We start from the raw sequence: 18,173 nt of genomic DNA, 5'->3' as shown, positions 1-18,173 counted from the left end.
GCAATCTCGGGAAACAGCTAGTGCATTAAAATATGTCCTGCGTAGCTAGCCGTGGCTACTGTGAACGAGAATGGATCTCGACGACATTATTGTCTGGCGGTTTCTACCCTTGATCCTACAGAAATGTTTAGAACTATTGTAACATCTTGTAATATCCTACCATGTTTCTAGCAAATAAAATTTCCGATTTCTGATTGAGAAAGTTGTTTCTCAAAATGATTACTTGTAATTGTGTGTTTGTAAACCCTAGAAATTAGGCAGGCTAGACAAAGCTGACAAAGCCATGTATATTCCAAATAATAATATGACATATGTGTTACCTTCATAAGGCTGTAACTGCGTGTAAAAACATAATAACATCTGAAATAAATATGAGGAAAAACGAAATGATGGATTACTTTGAAATTGAGTAATCAGCCATCATAAGACTTCGTTATTTATAACTCAACCAACACGTATAACAAAAATATATTAACTGAATTAGACGACTAGGACTTTTTTGAATCATTAAAATGCAAGGCGAGATAATTTTGTTTTTTTTTTTTCTGCCAGTCTCATGAGATTATTGCTTTAATTTTTTTAATCATATCTCTTATCAACTTTTATGTTTGCTTGTATCGCAAAGGCTCCGAAACTACCGATATTCGTTTTATTTATTATTTATTATTATATCCGGTGACAATAACTAATTAGATTCCATTCAACCACTCTGAAACCACAGCAACTCTTTTACAGCAGCCGCAAGCTATTTTCTTATGCAATTCCCAGTAAAAGTGGGTCACACATACAACGCTAGTTCAATGAAATACTAAACTGACATACAAGCCTGCTTCCCGCCACCGCTTGCAATTTAATCAGGGTGCAAACTCCTTGCGAACTACAATACCTAAGAAGTTTGTACAGTCAACTTCAGGTCAGTGGTAACAGTTTTATAGGAAAATCGTACTTATTACTATTGAGTTAAGATGCATGACAGTTACCCCTGATGTGCAGTCTACTGTACTCTTATAACAGAGACTTCGTGTCATTATTGAGGTGGTAAACTTTCTCTATGGTCACACTTTGCGGGGGAAAATTAGGTGCGCGATGACTTAATAAAAGTAATTTTGTCTATGGTGTCATTTTGTTGGGGAAAAAGAAGGGTACGATTATTTAGGACAAAATGCAACAAGCGAAAGTTAGTAGTTAGTTCCTCGACTATATATAGTTAAATTAATTCTATATGTTTTTTTTTAGCTTCTTGAGCATATTCTGGTAGCTATTTATATCTATCTATACGTAAATAGTGGTACTTTACTAAAAAAAAACTCTGAAAAAATATTATATGAGAAAGTTATAAAAAGACCTATTTTCAATATCATAAGAAGTAAAAACCTGAAAGTGAACTGGACTAAAAGTCTGAAATGCCAACTCAGTACGACAAAAAAAACGACATCTACCAAAGCCTTTGCAATATGACACACAAAACATTTTTATAAAAGAACAACCAATAATAAAATCCTTTTATTTCTTCACTTCAGTACTTTCGCAGAAAAAGAAAATTGCTTTTGAACAAGCGAACATCACATACTTGTAATACACACCGAGTTTTATAAGGTAGGTAGTAACTTGTTTTAATTTTTCACACATACTGTAGGAAACCGCTGTTAACTTGAGTAAGAATGGGTACTCTGCAGACTTTTAGTCTCTCGAGAGAAGACACATTGCAACGATTAGGCGTTTGGCCGGTATCAGGTCGACTAAAATATTTGATAGAATTCACGACTAAAAGAAACAGACTGTTTAATCTGCAGTGTGCAGGTAGTCTAATACAGTAGAAAAATGCTTCATTTATATTTATATTTCACTTCTATATAGCAGCTGGATAATCTTGCAAAAATATGTATGAAAAAATATGCCAAACAATTTTGACCTTAAACTAGAACTGAAACTAGTTTTTTCTAGTTATTCAGCGCATATTTCGGAGTTCATATACGAAATTTTATTTAACTGAATTCATTTTATGAAACAAAAAATGATAGCCAATTATATGTTTGGTATTCGGAGTCGAATTACAGTTTTGAAAACTTTTTATTGTTTTGTATATTCTATTCTAAGAACTATTCTGTTCAATAAACTATGGAGCTGTAAACGAATCAAAACTAACTCCACTTATAGATCTAACAGCAATCCATTAATCAAAAACTACACCTCCAATTTTTAGGGTTCCGTACCCAAAGGGTAAAACGGGACCCTATTGATTTCGCTCCTCTGTCCGCCCATCACTCCGTCCGTCTGTCACCGGGCTGTATTTCATGAACCATGATAGATAAAGAGTTGAAACTGAAATTTTCACAGATGATGTGCTGTGTTGTCACTATAACAACAAATACTGAAAACTAGAATTAAATAAATATTTTGGGGGGCTCCCATACAACAAACGTGATATTTTTGTCCGTTTTATAAATAACTAGCTTCTGCCAGCGGTTTCACCCGCATCCCGTGGGAACTACTTCCCGTACCGGATAAAAAATAACCTATAGCCTTCCTCGATAAATGGGCTATCTAATACTGAAAGAAATTTTCAAATCGGACCAGTAGTTCCTGAGATTAGCGCGTTCAAACAAACAAACAAACTCTTCAGCTCTATAATATTAGTATAGATGGAACGGTTTTTTATTAATATTCATCACACCCAGACATAAAAAGACACAATCTACCATCATTAAATTCCATGAATGAAAACCCAATCACTTATTGATATGAATTAATTACGACCGGTTCATATTTACGCCTTTCATTCTGCCCTTGCACTTGAATTCAGCCTATCGGAGCCATGACACTCGTTTATAAACTTAAATACAACGTAGGTCACGGTAAAATACGAAGTTAAAAGCAGAAAACTCATTCTTCATCATCATCTTAATTCAGCCTTTTATCATTGCAGAGATGTCAGATCTCCATGCCGAATTGAAATTACAAAATTGAGATGTATGTATATAAGGAGTGGCAGAAAAAAAAATAATATAAGCTGAAAAGGTGGAATAGAATAGGTAGCGACAGGTAACTAACCAAATAAAATAAACCTTAATTTTATCGCAACATGAGGAAAGCTTGAATATTCTAAGCCTTAGAATCTAAGGTACGTTTTGAAAGTAAAAATACGGTGCACATTAAGAGTTGGTTGTAGACAAAGTAAACCGTATTTTTGATATTGTTCTGCTATTGGACGGAAAAGATCAGTAAGCCATTTAATCCCAAACTCGGTTGATTCAAGTCTTGTTATAAACTCACCTTCTACCAGCACTTTCTTACCATACGACAACTTGTGGTGAGAATTTTCGCCAATAATTTCGCCGCCGCAATAATTTAAACTTATTTCAATTTACAAAGCAAACAGCATTTATCATTCACTCGACAGTTTCGTTCAATTAAATTTTACTGACCTTTGCACAGCATCACTTCGAGATGTTTTAATCTGAAGATTGAACTTGAAAAATTCAATTTGGGTTTGAAATAAATTATTTTTAATCAAGTTCGTAAACTCTTTAATAAATATTTTTAATAGTGTAGAATTATCCGAAGGACCTTTTGAGATTTCAGTACCAAACAAGTAGAAGTGGCAAAGATTTAATTGAAATTAAAAAAAATCTTAGTTTGTAATAGTCTTAGTCAGGCAATAGGGGTAGTAATATTTTGTTCTAGATATCATCGTCACGTAACCATGAACTCAAATAAACATCAAACGAAAATCGGTCACCAGAATTGAACAGAGCTTTCAAGCACCCTTCGACCTTTACTCAAAAGCGTTGGTCAAAGAGGCCTGAAGTTTGATGAAGAGCCCCCGAAAACTGAAACAAGGATTCATGACTGATGGTTAAATACTGAGATCACAGGGGTTGTAAATCAGAGGGTTCTAAATAGGACAATTATGATAGGTACTGATTTGCTTAGAGTTAATTATTATTGTTTGAAATATAATTTGTAGCAATTGTATAGTGCAACCACTATACAATTGCTACAAATGTTCTTATGTAAACTAGGTTTTGTCAAGGGGAACAAATTCATTGCAGCATAGAAAGTAAAGAGTTGCATCTGCATATACTATCACATTTTATAGTATGTTCATCTAGTAGATAAAACTAAAGAAATCCAGGCCTATTAATAAAATTGTTACATGCTGTAGGTTCAAGATACTATAGGCAAGAAGTGTTATATATAGAAATCGAAATATGCAGCTGATTATTTTAACAGAGTGAGCGAGCATATCAAATACTTACTGAGTAGAACCGAACTGTTCTTCTCCAATTCCCCTTTGAGTTCCAGACTCGATTTGACTTCTTTCTGACGAATGGATCTCCGAATGATGTATGTATGTCTGACATTGTATTTGACATTTCGCTAACTCGTAAAATAAATCAAAATTATAATACCGGTTGCAAAAGGCTTCGCGGTATAATGACATATTTCATCAGATGGTATTCAGAATCATAAATTACGGTTGGTTAAATCTCGCACCTTTGTTAAATATATCATTTATTTAGAGCGAAATTATATTCTCGAGTCGTGCGTATTTCACACTCCAAAATGTTGGTGCTTCAATTTTTTTTTACACGACTACATATAAAAGGAATGTGTTGTTGGTACGAACGTGGTTAGAAGCACGCGATTTTTTTAATTACTAGTCTAATTTAACTTCAATATAATTTATGTAATTACTTCAACATTACTCTGAGGTTGTAATAATCAACAGCCAAAAGACTAATGGAATGACTTCAACACCGTTTGCTAGCAAAAAAAAAAACACGCCAGCGCGGGTCGCATATCCAGCATGTGTTCGCGCTCAAAGGTTGCAACTTCACAGAAATTTAAAAAATGTACGCACTCAATTTGTTACTATTTGCTAGGGAGAGTAAACAAAAAAGCGTAGTATATCACAGTGCACGCACGCCGATGGAGTCATGCCATTATCTTTAGGAAAACCATGCTTGGGTAGCAAAATTATCATCTGCCTTGCCTTTTCTTAACTACGTATGTCGGCGTCGGCTTCCAGTCCACCCGTATACAGCTGAGTACCAGTGCTTTACAAGGAGCAAAATAATAGTATAATATTTATCAAAAATACAATTAAAATAAATATAAAACCAACCTCTAGTCTTATCATAAGTCTGATCCACAATCCTCTCCATATCAGATATGTGTTTGGGAATGTAGTCGGCGAAGCGATGCTCAGCCGTGATCACCATATCGTTCGACTGCGCCAGTTCCTGAGAACAAATACCACATATGTATGAATAATAATTGAATTGGCGAATATAGTTGTTCTTAGAACTGAGTTCATAGACTGCTCTATTTGATTTGTTTACCAAAACTTCATTGCGCTAGGCATGCAATAAAGGCAATTTTTCGTGAATCGTGGCTGATAGAACCGTCAAATCCTTCGAGTTATAAACAAACCAGTTGTTTCCCGCGGCTCCCCCTGATCCTTCTGGGAACTATTTCTCGGACAGGGATAGAAAGTAGCCTATATGTTATTCTAACGCAAGTATACGCTAAGTATTACTAGCAAGTTTCATAAAAAATTATTCGGTATTTATTGCGTTACCTCTGTAATATTATTAGTAAGCATAAATTGTTTAGTACATTTCTCTACATAATATTTTACAGCCATTACTCTAAACATACTCTTGTATTTCATTGAACTAGGTAAATCTCGCTTTAGGCGTTATTGCTCCGCCGTTGAGACAAGGATGACTTAAGAAATGGGTTAATGGCATTCATTAACGGGCAACGGCCTGAAAAACGACTCTATAGTAAAATTTTACTGTTTAGCTAACACGTGTTTTCTGGCAATTAAAAAAATACCGAACTCGCATTATTGTACTTGTGATGTATTGTTTTACAAAATACTTATATGAAGCCACTATGAAAATCATATTTTAAAAAAATGAGAATGCAGCTCTCTATCCCAAAATTAAGTTTGTTTACTTGCAAACGCGCTAATCTCAGAAACAAATGTGTGTTCTATATGAATAATCATTTTGTTTGAGATAACCGATTTATGGAGATCTTTTCCTGAGAGCCTTATGTAACCTTTTATCCTAGTGAGCGAATAATCTGGTTATGTTTTTTTGTCGCATAACCTTGTTTGTTTCTCCAAAACCAACTATAACTTTACTGAAGTAAATGTATATTCAACTTGAAACTTAAATGTTTATTTATACCTCGGTGTGTTGATGTTAAGTAGAAGGTTTTCCAAGTTATTTTTGTTAGTAAGACCTAATTAAAGCTTCAAGTAACTTTAAATAGAGCCTGTGAATGGTTAATGGTAGCAAAGTTTACACCATCATCTAGTTTCCTCTGACTTGATGTCCTAATTATTTTTTACTGTAAACTACATAAGTATATAGTAACATTTTAGGGTAGGTTTTATGTTAACTTCTATTATCTTCAATGTATATCTCTCGATGTGTATATAATCAGAATTATTTTCGTCCCCTTATAATGATATTGAATTTTCTTTCGGAACCTTCTTGATTTAATGTCACTTTTTGAAAATGGCAAAGCATTCTTAAGTTATTATTCAACAACTTCCCTGTTGCCATCATTTCATAAAATGAGTCTCTGAAAAACCCTAAATGATGTACCAGTTATTTTAAACTATGAATATTATTAAATTACCTTTTTTTGCAATAAATTTGTTTACATGGTTTATCATATTAAATTTTAAAATTAAACATGTCTGGGTACAATTATGAACACACGTTAATTTGTGAGTAACAGTATAATGTTGTTGTTGAGTAACAGTATTTGTGCGTTTTAAAGAGTCATATAAGTAACTTTGAATTGGCCTCTCTGTAACTCTCTCCGTGATCACTCTGTAATATTTTAGGGAGCCCACCGAAGCATCAATAACGAATTATTAGGACGAATGGTGAAACATTTAAATCATGAATTTTCATGAATGTAATCGTTCGGTCGGTTATTAAATGATGTTCTATTTTGCAGTCGGACAAACAATCATTTAATATTTTACGCATATTCAATGATAGGCATAATACGTTCTGCTATTCATTGGGCTATTTAGACCACATACATACATATTTATGTCGAGACTAACTTCCGCTGGCGGTTTTAACCTGGTACATTACGGTCTGTTTTTCAAATATATCTGTGGTTAGGAGTTTTAAGAGACGGAGTTAACTTCGTATTTTAAATGAGACAACAAAGAGCGATGTTTATTTTTTTAAGGGAGTAACACAAAATGACCAAAAACATAATTTCACATTGATAGTTGGCTTAAAAACTAAAAGAAAGAATCATTACTATTGAAATGAGAATGTGTCTTTGACATACTTTCAAAGTTAAACTTTTGAACGAATTTCAAGATGAATGCGACCCTGGGGATTGTCTGTGGAAGTCTAGGCTTTTGGGGGTATCCAAATTCTGTTCAGGTATTGGATAAAAGAGCAACAAGAATGAATATAACTGAAATACCTACGTGAAAAATCCTGGAATAAAATTAATACTGCTATAGTTTTCAATCATATTAAAATCTGTAAAGCTCTAAAGGAAATAATAGTAGTATGGAACTTGGATCACAAAGATATCCAAATATTTTTAATAAGTAATATCTTATGAAAATTGTTTCCAGGGAAGAAAATACCTTACTGTCAAGAAGTCGCTTTATATAAAACTATTTAGGTATTCGTGTTGCTGAGGGACAACTTCACGTAACCGAATAGGTAATAACCTTGAACGGCTTAAATCTTCTTCCTCCTGCCCTGTTCCCAATTTTATTTGAGGTCGGCGCAAGATGTCGTCCTCTTCCATTTTCCCCTGTCACTCGTTATACTGACACTCACTCCCTTCCTATTCATATCATCTTTCAGGCAATCCATCCATCTTTTCTTAGGTCTTCCTCTTCCTCTCCATCTATCTACATTCTTCTACGGCTTAAATATTTTTTCAAATTGACTTAGTAATTTATTGATATTAGCTCATAAATCGAAGACACAAGCTGTTCAGCCTTAGTATGTTACATGGACATTCTCCGTCTTACCACAAAAACTTTTAAACGTCAGTTTATGCCTTGTCTAAAAAAATGTCAAATTATGACGTTGACATATGGTTCATTTTGCAGCCACAAATTTTTTAGACAAGTGTAAAACAGGGGTTAAAGTTTTTGTAGTAAGGCCATCTTTGTTTAGGCAATTTGATATTTCCATAATACGCCTCTGTATATAAAGTACCAAATTTTAGTCTTACGGGAGTTAAATAAAATTCAACTTGGTGGAATTTGGAGACAAAATAAATTTAATTTAAGAAAATGTTCAGATTTTACAAACTACCCCAATTTTGTTCCAGCAGATAAGTAAACTTAGGCTGGAAAGTAATCTTTACTTACCTTATAAAGCTGAAGTTTGTTTGTGACACTACTTAAACACGCTTATTTCAGAAATTACTATTACAATTTGAAAATTATTTCAAGTAGCCTATTTATCGAGAAAAGCTAAAGGATATTTTTCATCCTTGTGCGTGGAATAGTTTCCACGGGACGCTCTTTAAACTGCTGTAGGGCGAAACTTTCGTGTCGCTCACTTGGGAACATACAAATAAATAAAAATAAATAAAAATAATTTATTGTCTCAATAGTTTTTTGCAAATGGATGAAGCCTTGAACCCTACACTAGGATTCCCTGTGTTGTGGGGTCCAGTCTCTTTCAATCCGTGACCATAAGGTGAGTACAGTAACAAAGACAATAGTTTACATTATTTATGATTTTAAGATTTACAAATTAAATAAAACATTAAATTGAGTAGTTTCGGTAGTGTAGTAATGTGTGTGATGTAGTGAATGTAGTGTGGGAAGTGTGGTGTGGGAAGTGTGGTGTGGGAGGTGTGGCGAGTGTAATGTAATGTTAAGTGTGTGAGTGCATGTGAGAAACGTAAGAGTGATTGCAAGTGTTAGTGTGATGCTTACTCGTTTACTTATGTGTTTATTGTTGATATTTTACTCTTCTTATGACAATATCTTTAAGACGTTCCCTGTTTGATCATAATCCAGACTGAGTAGCCAAAGGGAGATTACTTTAGAGCAGTTTTTTTTTGTTAGCTTTAGAATTTTGAGGGTTTTATTTACTTTAGCGTACAGATGAGGGCCCATGAAAGCAAACGATCTTCTTCCAAAAGATTTATTAATATGGGGTTTATCCCAGTTCACCAGACGACTGGAGCGTTGCTGAGATCTGCAGCTGTTTAGTGACGTTTTGTGAAATCGCAACGTAGTTGAGAGAATGTATAGCTGCCTGACTCTCAGCACCTTAGCTTCTGCGTAAAGTAAATTAGTGCGGTATCTATACGGTCTCCTGTATGCAACTTTAAGCAGAGCACGCTGTGCACGTTCGATTTTCATCATATGAGATTTAGCTGCAGATCCCCATGAGACGATACAGTAACTGAGAATTGATTGGCATTGGTATTAAACAAACTTCATATTCAAGACGCGTAATTATTGTCATCAATTCAAAATTTAAATAAATCGTGTTTATAAAATTAATATACCTACTACAAATATACAAAATTCAATATCGACTACCTTCAACTAATTTACTGTAAAATCCATAATTTTTCCTTTTAAAGTCTTGAAAAAAATATCGAGGCCATTCAAGTAGAAATTCGCTTTCGTATTTAATTTATTGGATATTACGTTTCATTTACTTCACTGATTACGAAGAGATCTATTGGTACTCTAGTCTGAGGCTGATTTCAGTCATTCAACTTCCATCAAAATGATTATTTTGCTTTTCAAAGACAATCACATTCATTCCCCTTCGCCCAGAACCGTGCTTGAGAGCGGACGTGTGTCAATATTAACCTAAAATTATTTTTTAAGTAGCTATCTCCGTGCAAAGTAATATCGCACTTAGGCTATTGATGAAAGTGTTGAACATCGTAACTACGAAACGACGCTAATTGATCGTGCAGTGTGAGCATCCCGCGCTCCCCCCGTACCGCCTTCGCCCCCGCGAGAACAGTACGTACTTCATAATTGCCATCTCGCTTACTCGTGGAGTGTGCGTCTTTGTGCTGTTCATTCAATACTACATCGACATTTGTTACCTGCGCGTGCGGCGACCGCTTATTGGAATCAGCTGTTTACTACATTACGGGCAATACATCACACAAACCTTGCCATGTCTCTACAGCATACACCTCCCAACACGACTTCTAAGAAAGAAACTGTCGTAAGAAACGTCCTTTCTTCGGCGATAATCCAATCAGGGTCAACGCCAAACCTTAGTGCAATTGAGCATGAGAACGTTACCACTAGGTTCAAACGCAAATGGGAAGATGAGCCTACCTGTATGGAGGAGATCCGTCAATTGATTGCTAAGGCTACTGCACAGTCTGAGTCGAAGTATGCGGTGTTGCAGGCATCGTTATCCGCAATTAGTACCCAAAATGACGACATAAAAACCAGCATTGCCTTTATATCTAAGCAGTACGATGATTTGATCTTAAAAATAGGTCAATTAGAATCGGAACGTCGGTCTGACCGTTGCCTTATTCAACGTCTGGAAGAATCTGTAGAAAATCTAGAAAGACAGCTACACTCCACCAGAATTGAAATAAAAAATGTGCCCAAAAGATCTGGCGAAAGCAAAACCGATCTCTGTGAGCTTGTGAAGTCAACAGCTACTGCCATTAACACGCCGATCCAAACCCATGATATTAAAGATGTGTTCCGCATCTACAAAAAAGATGACCCGTCATCGTCACAAATAATCGTGGAGTTCTCAAGCGCTGTCACCAAGGAAACTATAATAAAAGGAGCACGGCAATTCAATAGCAGAAATAAAACGTGTAAACTGAACACAACTCATCTAAAGCTTGAAGGCCCTGTAAAACCTATCTATGTCTCTGAAAAGTTAACCCCAAAGGCTCAACGTTTATTTTATCTCGCACGTACATTTGCCAAAGACAATGCCTATAAGTACTGCTGGACGTCATACGGAAGGATTTTTCTCCGACAAGATGAGGGTAAGAAGCAAATTCTAATACGAAAAGATGAGGACATAGACATTCTCCGGCCAAATAAGTGACTAGGAATCAGTTATTGTACTTCTTTTGTTATTATTACTTTGTCATATAATTATTGTAATTTGTTGCTACCCCATGTTATACTTTTACACTATACACTAAATCTCAAACACTTCAATTACTCTCACACCCACAACAAACACAAAACTAATATGTTACATCTATATTCACATCGTAATGCACAGGGATGCTTGTTGTTATATACTGTTTATATAACTAGAAATATAACTATTTCACTATGTATTCACTCCATATTATTAACCTTTTACACAAATCACTATAACTCAGTTATTCATATCACTCGTGTAGTCACAACAAATACAAAGTTGATATTTTTACATCTATACAGCGTATATACAATGTTAAATAAAAGGGAGTTTAATATTCGTGGTTATCGCATAGCAGGTACCAACATATGGTTAGTTCACAATTTGATATTTAGAACTACGTTTTATTTCTTTCTACAATGACTCATTCGATCATAAACACGTCTACAGAAGTGGACAAAATAACTATTGCTTCGGCTTATAATTGCGATACTTTGACGTGTAATACTCTCATTGGTAATAACAACAAGTCATTAAATATTTTTTCCCTTAACATTCGTAGTATATACAAAAACTTAGACAATCTATTAGTTTTATTACACAGTCTAGCATTTGAAAATGACGTCATTATTTTAACGGAGTGTTGGCTTCACGCTAATAAAAATGTCCCATCTATTGATAACTATAACACATATATTTCTAAAAAATATTTGAATAAAAGCGATGGTATCGTTATATACGTTAGGAAATCGATTAAGTGTTCTGTGGTGGAGCCGGATTACTCTGGAGCCAATTTTTTATTGTTGCACATTGAACCCGATATACTTATATTGGCTGTATACAGGTCGCCGTCCATACTATGCCTGGATAGTTTTCTTGACTCGCTGGATAATATTCTACGCCCAATGAATTCTAATAAAAACGTATTTCTAATCGGAGATATTAATATTGATATTAAAATTAATAACACAGACAGATGCAGCTCGTCGTATTTGAACCTATTGGCAGAATTTGGGATATTACCTGCTCATACTTATCCCACCAGAATGCTTAACTGCCTCGACCACTGCATGATGAAAACTATGTATCCTGCAACTGTATGTGTTATTGACTCCTGCATAACAGACCATTTACCTGTTATTATCTCATTGGGCATGTCCCAGCGTAGAATTGTAAACAAGAACTGTAGTGTAATTAAATTAGACATAAAAGCGTGCGTTAGTCAAATAGAAGCACTTGATTTCTCCTTCATTAACACTATTTCTGATGCAAACAATGCCGCTACTGTTTTTGTTGATAAACTCTCTAACATTGTGAATATGAATACTAAAGTCTATCGAACAACTTGCAAAAAAAGAATCCTTAAACCATGGATTACTGGTGGCCTTCTGCGCTGTATTAGGCATAGGGACCGACTGCATAAACGACATAAGACGTGCCCTTCTAACCACATCTTAGAAATAACGTTTAAACGTTACCGGAATTATTGCAATTCTCTGTTGAGGAAATTAAAATCTAACTACGAAAAGTCTTTACTACAAAACGCCAAAACTCCTAAAGATTCGTGGAAAGCAATAAAGGCTATAATTAACTACACTGGTGATAAATCGACCTCGGATGGCTTATTAAATTCTAATTTAAACAATATTGACACCATTAATAAATATTTTTCGCAAATTGGCAAGCAACTTGCCGATGCCATTACTGTTACGCGTAAACCTAATTACAATTTTAAAGTCCCTCGCAACCATAATTCTATAGTTCTTTTACCGCCGGATGAATCTGAAATTGAAGCTTTAATATCAAACCTTAAAAACAATTGTGCTACTGGCTGGGACTCTATTCCAGTTCAGTTACTCAAACTGTGCAAAAATACTATAGTCCCTCCTCTGACTTGTCTGTTTGAACTGTGTTATGCTCAAGGTATCTTTCCAGATGTGTTTAAGAGGGCACTCATTACTCCTATGCACAAGGGCGGGAATCGAGACGATGTGTCGAATTATAGGCCTATCTCTGTATTGTCCTCACTCTCAAAACTATTAGAAAAAACTCTTAACAGCAGACTCATTAATTTTCTTGAAAGTAAAAGTATTTTGGCAAACAATCAATTTGGTTTTAGGACATCAAAAAGCACCGATGATGCAGTTAGTCTACTTACCGATTTCGTAACTACTAAAGTTGACGAAAATCAAAAGTGTATAGGTATTTTCCTGGATTTAGCCAAAGCTTTCGACACTGTCTCGATTCCAGCACTTGTGAACAAGCTGGATGTCATTGGCGTGAGGGGAACGGCCCTAAAAATTTTTGGAGACTTTTTATATAACCGTAGACAACAGGTAAAGATTGGAAGTTATGTTAGCTCTGAAGAAAATGTTGTTTTTGGCGTTCCTCAGGGCAGTATTCTAGGACCGAGTCTCTTCCTGGTGTACATCAATGACTTATGTCTCCAACCACTCTGTAACGGGAAAATATTTACGTATGCTGATGATACTGCCATAGTATTCCATGGTGGGACTTGGGAAGAGGTAACTCGTATTGCCGAGAATGGCCTCCATCGTCTTGGCCAGTGGCTGGAAACCAATCTCCTTACCCTCAATGTATCTAAAACCTCATTCATTCAATTTTCATTTTCCAAAAACAACCTTAATAACATTACTATCAGAGCTCATTCCTGCAATTATCCTAATGGCACAGGCTGTTCTTGTCTTTCTATTAATAAAGTTACACATGTCAAATATTTAGGTGTTATATTAGATGAGAGGCTAAGTTGGGAACCTCATATAAATGTTGTGACGTGTCGTACTAGGAAGTTAATTTGGGTTTTCAAAAAACTCAGACACGCCGCGGACTTCTCGCTTCTCCGTAATATATATTATGCCTTAGCTCAATCCATTCTTGGATACTGCATAGGAGTTTGGGGTGGTGCCTGCAAAACCCGCATGATGCAGTTAGAGAGGGCTCAAAGGTCATTACTAAAAGTGATGACCTTTAAGCCCTTCAGATATCCGTCTAAACAGTTGTACGAAAATTGCGAGCTGCTTACAATTAGACAATTATACATTTTCCAAATTATAACTAAAAAACACAAGCAAACTCCCTGTCCTGTAAATGAGTATAAGAGGAAACGAGTTATTAAAAACGTTTGCTTACCGGACAGATGTCGGACGGCTACGGCTAGACGACAACAATCTTATAGGTCATCCTACTTATACAATAAAATAAATAAATTAATAAACATTCATCCACTTACCGTTCGAGAAACAAAAATCAAAGTTAAAAACTGGCTACTTCAATTGAACTACGACCAAACTGAAAGGCTATTGCTCGCAAATTAACATTCCCTATTATCATATTCAGACATAACACACGCACTTACACACACACACACACACACGCACACACACACACACACACACACTCACTCACTCACTCACAAAGACTTCTATAAACACTCATAAGTAACCTTCCATTATTAGATTTATGTTAAGCTACTTTAATTTTCTAATTTCCTTTTTTATTCACAATTTGTATAACAGAAACTGGAAGAGGGCACTGACTTCTGTAACACAAGTTTTTACTTAGCTCAGAAGTCAGGGTTTTCAATAGGATTTTTGTAAAAAGTTTGTGTGAATAAATTATTTATTTATTATTATTATGTCTCTGACCGACCACGGGACTACAGAGTCCCGGATTTTTGGAAGGCGAACGTGGGGCCGAAGCCAACACGCTGAAGCCCTTTTGAGACAACTTTAATGAAATGGCGACACAAAACCGACGATTATCCCCGTATACACTATAGAAATGTACCCAAGGACAATCCCCGGTTCTGTGCTAAACTATTGCTAACTATGGATGAAAACTACTTGGGCTATTGTGATGGGATGCTAATGGACTAGGAATGGGGAAACTACGGGAACTGTGGCACCTGCCGATGACAATGTATTAAATACATGTTAAAATGGCAGGTGGAGACTCGCCAACTCACTTACTGGGCCCCCGGGAATCAGTCACTGAAAAGCAACAAGAGGGCAACAGGGACATGAGCGGCTGAGAAGGGTGAGGATACCTCGGCGGACTTTAAACGCAGATCACGCGCTCCCTGTGGGTCCAGCATCACCGGCCCACTCGCCACTTACCACGAGGCACCTACCCTCCGAGCAGGACTAACCTTGCTCTAGCGACTCCACTCTGACCGGCCGATGAAGGCAAGCCAAGAGGCAGGAGACCTATCCCCCGTCATGCTTCACTCCGGCAAGCCGGAGATGGGGGACAGTATACTCTCCCTGGAGCACTCGGATATATAGCCCCGCGGGGTCGCTACTCCCCGTCATCCGCCTCAGATGCCCTGCGGGGCTTATTATTATTATTATTTATTATTTGGTCTCTTTGCAATGGGACACGTTTTGGAAATCATTTGTCTTACTTACTCAATAAGGACAATAGTTGAAGCACAAGTTAAGTAAGTTCAAATAATTGTTTTTACCTACTTCTCAAAAAAAGAGGTTAAATAATTACTAAATACAAGTATATTAACAGATAACACATTAAAAAGTTCTTAATTTCAACTGTACCGTTTTTGTTTTCCCAAATTAATAAATGTGTAAATATACTGTGGAGTTTGTTTACCTATAATATACTGTTATATATGTACACAGTCGTGGTGGCCTAGTGGGCAAAGAACCAACCTCTCGAGTATGAGGGCGCGGGTTCGATTCCAGGTCAGGCTAGTACCAATGCAACTTTTCTAAGTTTGTATGTACTTTCTAAGTATATCTTAGACACCAATGACTGTGTTTCGGATGGCTCGTTAAACTGTAGGTCCCGGCTGTCATTGAACATCCTTGGCAGTCGTTACGGGTAGTCAGAAGCCAGTAAGTCTGACACCAGTCTAACCAAGGGGTATCGGGTTGCCCGGGTAACTGGGTTGAGGGGGTCAGATAGGCAGTCGCTTCTTGTAAAGCACTGGTACTCAGCTGAATCCGGTTAGACTGGAAGCCGACCCCAACATAGTTTGGGAAAAAGGCTCGGAGGAGGAGGATATATGTACACAGTATTATTAGAAGTAATAAAATATAATACATAATTGAGCACATAACATATTAACCCATAAAAAAATACATAATATAAACTATCACATAAGAAATGTATATGAGACCAAAAGATGAAAATTAGTTAAAACTCACTTTAATAGCATCCATTTGCTGTCCCGCAGCAGTTAGCTCATCTCCAGCCACGATAGCGAACTTGGTCCAACCAAATGCCTTCAGCAGAGCGATGACCGACTTGCTGGCCTTGTATGCTGCTGGTAACGTCCTGGCGAAGGTGGCTCCGAGTCCTGAACCCTTCTCGAAGGAGCCGTGAGCACCGGCGCATTTCTGGTGACAAAGGATGTTTTTTTTTATTGGGGGGAGGAACAATTGTATATTATGTGTTACAACTATGTACATTTACAATGTAGAATAGTTAAAGTATGTAAGTATAATCCGTTAAAACATGTATGATATGTGGTCTTAAAAATTCGGCTTGGATACAGATGGGTATAGCCTTGGGCATAGAAATATAGTGGTATTAGTGGAATGACAAAAGGAATTTTATATAAATTCTTAACATATTCCTTCTTTCATTTGTAATTGAAAGGAAATAAAACGTGATGTATTTTGTCTTAAGCATTAATATTAAATTCCCTGCTTTGATATTTAATTAGTTTTTATTTAATTTAAAATTACTTTTAAAAGTTTAACTAGTTTGTTTTAATTATATTATTAAACAATTCAAGGAATTTCGATATTTTTGGGTATTTCTTTGACAAGATTATTTGTTAGATATTTTTCACCTTGCTTATGCCTTAAACCTTTTTCGCCTTGATCGACCTTTCAAAGCTAACTAATTGGCTTTTATTAAATACTTGTACTAATAATTTAATTTAATAGCTCCAATACGTGCGTCGAGTGATCCTTTACAGGACTTCATTTTATTAAGATTAGAAGGGTTTATTACATTTTAATAATTTTGAGATGTAAGGTTTTTAAACTTTCGCGATTTTTACACATATTTATGAAGAATTGGGACTAATCTACCTGTTACTACGGTCGGTGCAATTCAGACGAAACGTCGGGAAAATAAAAATATATTGTACCTTTGTATAGTATCGCGTTTAAGTCCAAGTTTATAAATACATAGATTCTGAGATTTTTTTCTTAGATGAAATGTTTTTCTGGTAAATTTCACCATTTTCGCTGTCTGTCTATCTCCTTACAGACATTTAAAATATTAAAATATTCAACGCATAACGGATGCCTTGATGTTAAAAGTGGGAGGTAAACAAGCGTTGACTTTTTGAAGGACGATCTCAAAGTGCAAAATTGTGTTCAAGTCATAAAAAAATAACAATCGCCAACAACTTGACTTTGTTGTTATTTATATTTTAAGTTAAAGCTTAACAGTGCCTGCACACTGCAAACCAAACAGTCGGCCGACATTTGACCAGACTGTTAATATTTTTAAGTACATCGTAAATTCAATCAATATTTTTAGCCGATCTGATGCCGGCTAAATATATAATATAGCCGTTTTCCCGCGGTTTCACCCGCGTCCTGTGGGAGCTACTGCCCGCACCGGGATAAAATATAGCCTATGTTACTCGCAGATAATATAGCTTTCTAATGGTGAAAGAATATTAAAAATCGGTCCAGTAGTTTTTGAGTTTATCCATTACAACCAAACAAACAAACAAACAAAGTTTTCCTCTTTATAATATTAGTATAGATTTGTAATACTTATGCGTACTACCATTCATCTTTATACTGATTTATGAGCCCTTAGATGATAGATGAGTTCTTAGAGTACACGCACACTGCAATATTTTTCAAAAGATTTTCTTAAAACAAAAAGTTTTGTCAATTATCGGGTCAACTGTCGGCCGACTTTTTAATTTGCAGTGTGCAAGAGTGCTACGGCCGCTTAAAGCATTTAAGCCTACACCGTAGCAATATTCGTAGCAACGCCTACGGCGTAGACGGTTTGCGTAGCCGTGCCTACGACGTA

General features: G+C 35.9%; 1 protein-coding gene across 1 annotated transcript in view; it reads right to left on the bottom strand.

Moving 5' to 3' along the window:
• The window catches only part of LOC124633565 (guanylate cyclase 32E), a 133,774-nt gene that overhangs the window by 74,878 nt on the left and 40,723 nt on the right, over positions 1–18,173 (bottom strand). The window contains exons 4-5 of the mRNA XM_047168844.1: positions 16,313–16,504; positions 5,129–5,246 (exon numbers count right to left, since the gene is read on the bottom strand). Of these exons, the coding sequence (XP_047024800.1) occupies positions 5,129–5,246; positions 16,313–16,504 (310 nt within the window). The remainder of the gene's footprint in view (positions 1–5,128; positions 5,247–16,312; positions 16,505–18,173) is intronic.

The sequence above is a fragment of the Helicoverpa zea genome, chromosome 9 (genome assembly GCF_022581195.2).
Source record: "Helicoverpa zea isolate HzStark_Cry1AcR chromosome 9, ilHelZeax1.1, whole genome shotgun sequence".
NCBI classification, from domain to species: Eukaryota; Metazoa; Arthropoda; class Insecta; order Lepidoptera; family Noctuidae; genus Helicoverpa; species Helicoverpa zea.
This window is presented reverse-complemented; position numbering and strand designations above follow the sequence as displayed.